General features: G+C 50.5%; 1 protein-coding gene across 1 annotated transcript in view; it reads left to right on the top strand.

The window, feature by feature from the left end:
* The first annotated feature begins 2,029 nt into the window (after positions 1 to 2,029).
* LOC138516911 (neurofilament light polypeptide-like) overlaps positions 2,030 to 8,830 on the top strand; it is a 39,271-nt gene continuing 32,470 nt past the window's right edge. The window contains exon 1 of the mRNA XM_069632368.1: positions 2,030 to 3,118. Coding sequence (XP_069488469.1) covers positions 2,117 to 3,118 — 1,002 coding nt within the window. The 5' untranslated portion in view covers positions 2,030 to 2,116. The remainder of the gene's footprint in view (positions 3,119 to 8,830) is intronic.

Raw genomic sequence — 8,830 nt, 5'->3', positions numbered from 1 at the left:
CAGATTCCACATAATATCAGCATGCTTTCTACAGCATCTCAGGGGCAGATTCTGCAACATATCAGCAGGCTTGCCACATCATCTCAGGGGCAGATTCCACATAATATCAGCATGCTTTCTACAGCATCTCAGGGGCAGATTCTGCAACATATCAGCAGGCTTGCCACATCATCTCAGGGGCAGATTCCTCATAATATCAGCATGCTTTCTACAGCATCTCAGGGGCAGATTCTGCAACATATCAGCAGGCTTGCCACATCATCTCAGGGGCAGATTCCACATAATATCAGCATGCTTTCTACAGCATCTCAGGGGCAGATTCTGCAACATATCAGCAGGCTTGCCACATCATCTCAGGGGCAGATTCCTCATAATATCAGCATGCTTTCTACAGCATCTCAGGGGCAGATTCTGCAACATATCAGCAGGCTTGCCACATCATCTCAGGGGCAGATTCCTCATAATATCAGCTTGCTTTCTACAGCATCTCAGGGGCAGATTCTGCAACATATCAGCAGGCTTGCCACATCATCTCAGGGGCAGATTCCTCATAATATCACCATGCTTTCTACAGCATCTCAGGGGCAGATTCTGCAACATATCAGCAGGCTTGCCACATCATCTCAGGGGCAGATTCCTCATAATATCAGCATGCTTTCTACAGCATCTCAGGGGCAGATTCTGCAACATATCAGCAGGCTTGCCACATCATCTCAGGGGCAGATTCCTCATAATATCAGCTTGCTTTCTACAGCATCTCAGGGGCAGATTCTGCAACCTATCAGCAGGCTTTGCACAGCATGGCAGGGAGCGATTCTGCATCATATTAGCATACATTCCACAACATCTCAGGGGCAGATTCTGCATCACATCAGCAGGCTTTGCACAGCAGCTGAGTGGCAGATACTACATATGTTCAGCCTGCACTGGCCAGCATCTCAGGGGCAGAGTGTGCTTCATTTCATCCTGCTTCGCACTGGATCTAAGGGGCAGATTCTGCAGCATTTAGTGGACATGTGCAGCATCTCGGGGGCAGATTCCACTGCATCTACGGATGCACCTTTTCGGATGCAGGTTCTGCTGCATCTCAGGGTGCATTCTGCCGGGCCTCAGGGGCAAGTGCTGCAGCATGAAAGGAATAGCGGAGGAAAATGTTGCAACAGCCCTTGATGTCAGCGCTGAACCCCTACAGTCAGCGGCGGGGGAGGGGGGAGTTTATTCCAGGTGAAAGGTGTGCCACCAGGCAGTGAACCCCTTCTTTTCATAGCAGACAGGAAGGCTTGGTTATCGACTTGACATCTGCATTATTGTTTGCGGGGGGAAGCGGTGGGAGGGGGAGGGGGTAGGGGGTCGATGTCCTCTCTCTCGTTGCAGGTGATATCGACTCGCATTCCCCGGTTCCCCAAGGACGCCCCCAGCTGCCGCTGCGCGATGGGAATTATAAATACAGCATCGGCTTCACCACACAATGCCTTGCATTTATAAGAAGAGATTCAGGAATCCGAGGATGAGGGCGTAATGCGACAGATTCGTCTGTAGAGTCTGGCAGAGGTTACATGAAACCTTCATATTTCAGACCCCAACGAGAGATCGTTTCAAAGAAAAAAATGAAAGGGCCTTTCAGCTTCAGAGGTGAATCCTCTTAAAATTGCAAAACGACACTGTGGCTTTTCCTTAAGCAGCGTTTCTCCGACATCTGTCGGCTTTATTTCATACATTCCAGGTCTGACTGCCATTGTCCCTACGGCGTCTGATTCTGCTGAGCATTGCTTTAAAATAAAAGCCATCTCAAATCAAACGCCTGAAATAAATTAGCCCTCGGCAAGATGGAATTCGCACGAATCAGGTCGTGGGGGGTGCAGAAAATCTGCCCTCTTCCTTCAATATCAGCAGTGGTTTCCTTCCGAGAAACATAGAACCAACCAGGCCTTCTCACTGCAGCAGGCGCTGATTGGTCCTCTCCGGGGTCAATGTGATTGATCTGAGCCCCCTAGGGGCGGGAGGAGGAAGCAGTATAAAATGGCCGTCACTGCACCATTCCTAGATCACCGCAGTATCCGAGAAGCATCTGTTCCGCAGCTCCTCAGCCGGTAAGAACACCCACTCCTCTGCCACCATGAGTTACGACCTTTTCAGCCACCGCAAGCCCTGGGACGAGTACCGGTGCGCACGCACTTCCAAGCCAGTCCACTCTAGCAGCTATGCCATGCACCGGTCGGCACCACCAGTCAAGCGGTCGGTGAGGATGAGCACAATGTCTTCTGCCCCCGACTACCTGGAGAAGTTTGACGCCTCTCAGGTCAGCACGCTGAACACGGAGCTCCTGGGTCTTCGCGCCCAGGAGAAAGAGCAGCTGATGAACCTCAATGACCGCTTCATTGGCTACATCGAGAAGGTCCATCATTTAGAGCAGCAGAACAAGCTGCTGATGGTGGAGCTGGAGGCTCTCCGGCACCGGCAGGCTGACCCCTCCAGGTTGCACATGGTGTACGAGCAGGAGCTGAGGAACCTCAGGGCCCAGCTCGACGCCGAGACCAACGAGAAGATGAGGATGGAGGGGGAGAAGGAAAACCTCAGCAACATCTGTGGCCAGATGAAAGAGAGGTATGATGAGGAGGTGCGCATGCGCGCCGAGGCCGAAGATGTCCTGCAGAAGGTGCGCGAGGAGGCGGACAAGGCATTGCTAGCCAACAGCGATGTCGAGGGTAGCATCAACTCCTTGGTCGATGAGATCGTCTTCCTGAAGAAGGCCTTCAACGAGGAGAATGCCGAACTCGTGGCCCAGATCCAGTCGGCTAACATCAGCGTTGAGGTGGAGGTGGCCAAGCCTGACCTCTCGCTAGCCCTGAAGGACGTGCGGTCACAGTATGAGAAGCTGGCCAACAAGAACATGCAGACGGCGGAGGACTGGTACCGCACCAAGTTTGCCTCTGTGGCCGAGCTGGCGAGCAAGAACAACGATGCTGTGAGGACCATCCGGGAAGAGACGGCTGAGTACCGGCGCCTCCTGCAGTCCAGGTCCCTAGAGATCGAGGCCCTCAGAAACATCATCGACTCCTTGAACAAGCAGCTGGAGAACATGGAGGACAAGCAGTCCAGAGAGGTGGCCAAGTACCAGGTAAAGGGGCCTAAAGGGGGCAGGCGCTCAACCTTAGCAAGTCTTAGTCATAAGCGAAGACGGGCTATGGGTGTCAAGCCTGCAGTAGAGAGGTGACTGTAGCCTGCAGGTAACAGGTAACAGTCCCGGCCGGGCCAAGATGTCTCACTGGATATCCCTCCTGTTAATTAGATGTGTATGTTTAACCTGCAGGGTATTTATTTATTTATTACATTTATAGCAGCACACAAATCCCTGAAGTATCTAGGCGCTAGTTACAGTACATAGTTTCCAATCACAGCAGGGGCAAGATGAGACGCCTGCAGGGTAAAGGATCCAGGCACAGCAGTGCCATCTCCTCCTTTCATCATTCTGAGATGGTTATAATGAGTACCATTGGCCTATGTAATGTTGTTAAGTGCATACACACCTTTGAGGTGTTCACTGTAGAAATGGCGAATAATAATATCATGTGACAGCTGTGTCACTCTTGGACCAATGAGGAGCTCTCTGCATGCAGCCAAAGCTTGGCTCGTCTCAGCTTTGCCTTTAGGTGGGTGGTCTTCTCACTGCCTGTACGGAGACCCGCCCCAGTCAAGTATTCATTCAGCTATCCACACAGCCAGATCCGGCAAATTAGCTGTCCGCAGGCGCACACACCGACTGAGCTGTCTCTGCATCAAGAATGCAGCGATCAACATCAGATATAATAATGATATTGATGTGTTATTTATATAGCGCCTTAACCCAAAGCACTAGATATGAGCACGCATTTTAGGCCCTCATTCGTGGAATGATTTGCGTGTAAAACGGGTATTTGCGTGCCAGTCTGCTCGCAAATCCCCATTCGTCAAACTGGGATTTGAGGGCAGAATGGCGCACAAATCCACGTTTTACACGCACATCATTCCATGATTCGGGGGAAATGGCGCTTTCAAGCAAAGCGTTGCAAGAAAGGACGGCGATCTGGGAAGGCCGCTTGCGGCTTCAGCGCATAGCATAGACCACTGCATACACGATACATGTACCTAGACCGCCCTCGGGTCGTGGAATGGCACACAGTGCTTCCAGGCAGCTGTCCACGGTGCCTGGTGCTGATCCACAGAGCCAGCGCACTCCACCTGGTGGTCATTGGTGGCAATCTCACCTCCCTAAAGAATTAACAGCTGGCTGGCGGATCCCCGGAAAGTGCACTACGCCCCCAGACTGGGCCCTGCAGTTTGACACTGACCGGCACCGCCTCTGCAGAAGTTCCTGCATCCCAGAAAGCACTGCCAGATCTGTCGCTACCCGCCTCCCGGCCGAGCCGCCAGCGGTGCCTTTTTAGACGTGCCGAGCAGTTAGTTCTCAGCTGTCCGATTCTGAAGTGCACCCTATATATACCACCGCTATTCGTGAACATTTTCGCAAGTCTCGTAATTACGAAAGCAACGTGTAAAAGAGAACTTGCATGGTGTGTCTCACTCTCCAGTGTGTGCATGAACCCACTACACTATCTCGCTTGCTAAAGCGTCTGCATTTTTGCTGTAGGGGTGCATGGTCACTCAATCACATGCCCCGTGCCGTTTCTAGGCGCAATGGTACCCAGCCATGGCCAACAACTAACCTACCCCCCTCCCCGTGGCGCTCGTTGCGTACCCCCTGCCTCACTACCACCCTAGCCTTTTATCCTTTTTTATGTAGTACATTTCTCACGCCACCTAGCTCCCTGCCTGTTTCTTTCTGTTTCCTTGTCTTTCCGCCACACCTCTCATGCATCACTCCCTTTGTGGGTGGCATCACAGATATTCTGCGCACTTAGCATTAGGGTCAGCATTGCCCAAGTACACACAGCACGTCCTTCCAATGCACGCGGGCACTATTTGCCCCCCAGTCTTAGCACTGTGGCATAATTCTACCGGGGCATAATGCACTGATGTTTATATGTTGCTGGCAGTGGGTCAACTTCTGCAACTGCGCTCTTTGCACCGATGCAGTGATTCTGCATAATGCCCCCCCCCCCCTTATTTCCTTTTGGAGCTGACGTGCACCCCCTCCCCCCCGCTTCACGTATTGCCACCTCCTTTTCGCTCTCTCTCTGTTTCTATGCACACTCCTTTCTTGGCCTCTTCTACTGCACGTTCCTGCCTTCTGCAGCGCTCTCTCCATCTTTTCTTCGGCAGCCCTCTCTCATTTTCTTCTACAGCCCCCTCTCCTCCTTTTCATCTGCAGCGCTCTCTTTTTTTCTACAGTGCTCCCTCCTTCTTTTCTTCTGTAATGCTCTCTCCTTTTCTTCTGCAGCCCATCTCCCTTTCTTCGGCAGCGTTATCTCCTTTTTTGTACAGTGCTCTCTCCTTTTCTTCTGCAGTGCTCTCTCCTTCTTTTCTTCTGCAGCTCTCTCCTTTTCTTCTGCAGCCCACCCTCCTCCTTTTCTTCGGCAGTACTCTCTCCTTCTTTTCGTTTGAAGCTCCCTCTCCCTCCATCTTTCTGTCCATCTTTTTTCTTAATTCCACTCTCGCATCCTATTGCTTTTTGTTCAATCCCCCTGCCTTACTTTGCTCTGATCTCCCTCTCCTTTCCTTATTATGTACCGGGAGGATAGCTCACGGGCAACGCGCTCGCCTTGGACGACGCAAAGCAACACAGGTTCGTTCTCCAGGTCCGCAGTTAGAAACCTCTGGGTATTAAGCGCGTAATAAATACCCAATTATAATCTGACACTTTTCTTGTTTCTCACTTGTATTCTGTTCCTATTGCTTTGCCCCACTTTCTCTATAACGTCTTCCTTTCTGCATGTCGCCCTGTTTTTATCTCGATAAACTGCTTCGGCCCCTGCACTCGCCGTCCCCGCCCCCCACCTCCGCCTCTTTCGACTTATTTGGCGTTTTAGTGACTCTCCCATCCCTGTCAAATCTCCCTGGGGGGCTATTTGTCAAAATTCACTAAAGCACAGCTAGGCCCAGTGCTTTAAGTAGGATAAGAAATCGAGGTGTGTGGGGGGGGGATTGGTTGCTGGGGGGAGGGGGTCGCTCTAATGTGTCATGGTGCAATATCTGGGGGCAGGCGTAAAAAGGGTCTCGTGCAGCCTCACATACTAAGCAGCTATTAAAGCTTTAAAAGAGGCGTGGCCTGCGCAATTAAAGGAGTGGCCTCACAGAGCCAATCAAGGACACATGTGTGTAATGAAAGGCAAACACATTCTGATTTAAAGAATGTATGAACATATGGTTAATGTGTGTACAAATGTTGACCAAAATAAATGTATCCAAATAAAGCAAAATGGGTCAGTACACCACGCAATCCCACACTTCTTGTGAAAGAAATCCATTATTCGTACATACTTAGTAAAATCCTCCTAATAATACTATTTTAATGCAATGGGTTGCAACAATATAACAATGTATTCTCTTATAATTTCCCTTTCGTGTTTGAAAGCAACCGAAATACGAATTGAACTGAGGTTGTGAGTCTAAACATTGCTGAAGGTGACATCTACTGGCAAAGAGCAGTATGTTAAAGAAATGTGCCCAGAGAGGTAAGTTCAGAGAGCCCTGGCAGAGCCCTGGCTCAAGGCCAATATTTGGAGACTGCCAGGTCTGAATCCTGTATAGACCTGGCCCACTTAAACCCCTGGCTAGGCTCCATCCAAGATAAGGTACATTTGGACTGACAATATGAACAAATGGCTGTGAACGTAGATGAATACAGATTATGCTGCCTGTCTCTGCGTTGGGGGTTGCGTGGGGGGATGGGGCATTGAAACAGGCCAGAAAAGGCGTCTCTCCTCTGCTACTGGCCCTGATTGGGATGTTAATTAGGTAAACGCATCAGTCCGGGCACTGATTCACACCTGCCCTTTCAGTGCACTTACCCACTCTGCCATCTGGGTAGCTTCCCATTTCGACCACCCCTGGAAACAACACTTACTGTGCTCGCAAATATGGCTGTCAACTTCCTTATTTTCGTTAAGGGGTCAGGAATTCTGAGGGGGCTATACCTATCCCAAGGGCGCATCTACTCACTTTACAGCACATTTTGTAGCAGAACGTGGAAAAAGACATATAATTTACAGACAGGACTACACATATAACATCTCAGAAACAGTTACCTAAACTACTGAGCTGTCCTTGCAGCATTCTGCTTTAGGATTCCTTGCTCACAAAACAGGTTTAGCCTGTCCTCCACTCAGCACCCCACGCCCCACACCCCGAAACGGCAAGGCTCAGGAGATAAATTGAGGAGGTGGCCTTCCCACTTTGAAGTGTGTGGCACTTCCTAATTGTGTAACATGCCTGCAAACTCTGCCCCAGGCCTGAGCCCAGCAGGAGAGGAACCAGCAGCAATGCTATTTAGAAGAGCACGGCTTTCAATCTGCATTCGTTTTTCGTTTTTAGTTGCATCATATAAATACAAGCAGAATCCCTACAGGGGCAATTAACACTCCTGCCCCTGTTGTTTAAGGAGTACCAGGTCAACAGCCCTGCTACCCCCATGTACTGAGTTCCTGAACTCGACAACACTTGGACACGCGCATATCCAGTTCCTTTAGATAGGATAACCACTGCCCCCTGCAGACATACTCCAGTTATACCCACTGAACAGCAATATCCCTTTAAAAGTCTTTGCAGCCCTGCAGAGAAGCGCCAGTGCTGTCACTTTGACAATCCTCCCAACCTTGCATAGGAGCACCAGTGCGGTCCCTTTGACAATCCGCCCAAACTTGCATATAAGCGCCAGTGCGGTCACTTTGACAATCCGCCCAACCTCTTCCCAACCTTGCATAGAAGCATCAATGCGGTCACTTTAACAATGTTCCAAACCTTGCATAGAAGCGCCAGTGCGGTCACTTTGACAATCCTCCCAACCTTGCACAGAAGCGCCAGTGCGGTCACTTTGACAATCCTCCCAACCTTGCACAGAAGCGCCAGTGTGGTCACTTTGACAATCCTTCCAATCTTGCATAGAAGCGGCAGTGCGGTCACTTTGACAATCCTCCCAACCTTGCACAGAAGCGCCAGTGTGGTCACTTTGACAATCCTTCCAACCTTGCATAGAAGCGCCAGAGCGGTCACTTTGACAATCCTCCCAACCTTGCACAGAAGCGCCAGTGTGGTCACTTTGACAATCCTCCCAACCTTGCACAGAAGCGCCAGTGCGGTCACTTTGACAATCCGCCCAAACTTGCATATAAGCGCCAGTGCGGTCACTTTGACAATCCGCCCAACCTTCTTCCCAACCTTGCATGGAAGCATCAATGCGGTCACTTTGACAATTCTCCCAACCTTGCACAGAAGCGCCAGTGCGGTCACTTTGACAATCCTCCCAACCTTGCATAGGGGCGCCAGTTCTGTCACTATGACAATCCTCCCAACCTTGCATAGAAGCGCCAGTGATGTCAATTTGACAATCCGCCCAACCTTCTTCCCAACCTTGCATAGAAGCATCAATGCGGTCACTTTAACAATGTTCCCAACCTTGCATAGAAGCGCCAGTGCGGTCAATTTGACAATCCGCCCAACCTTCTTCCCAACCTTGCATAGAAGCATCAATGCGGTCACTTTAACAATGTTCCCAACCTTGCATAGAAGCATCAATGCGCTCACTTTGACAATCCTCCCAACCTTGTGTAGAAGCGACAGTGCTGTCACTTTGACAATCCTCCTAAGCTTCCACCCAACCTTGCATAGAAGCGCCAGTTTGGTCACTTTGACAATCCTCCCAACCTTTCTCCCAACCTTGCATAGAAGCGTCAAT

Source organism: Ambystoma mexicanum, chromosome 6q (genome assembly GCF_040938575.1).
Source record: "Ambystoma mexicanum isolate Mex_15411 chromosome 6q, UKY_AmexF1_1, whole genome shotgun sequence".
In the NCBI taxonomy this organism is placed as follows: Eukaryota; Metazoa; Chordata; class Amphibia; order Caudata; family Ambystomatidae; genus Ambystoma; species Ambystoma mexicanum.
This window is presented reverse-complemented; position numbering and strand designations above follow the sequence as displayed.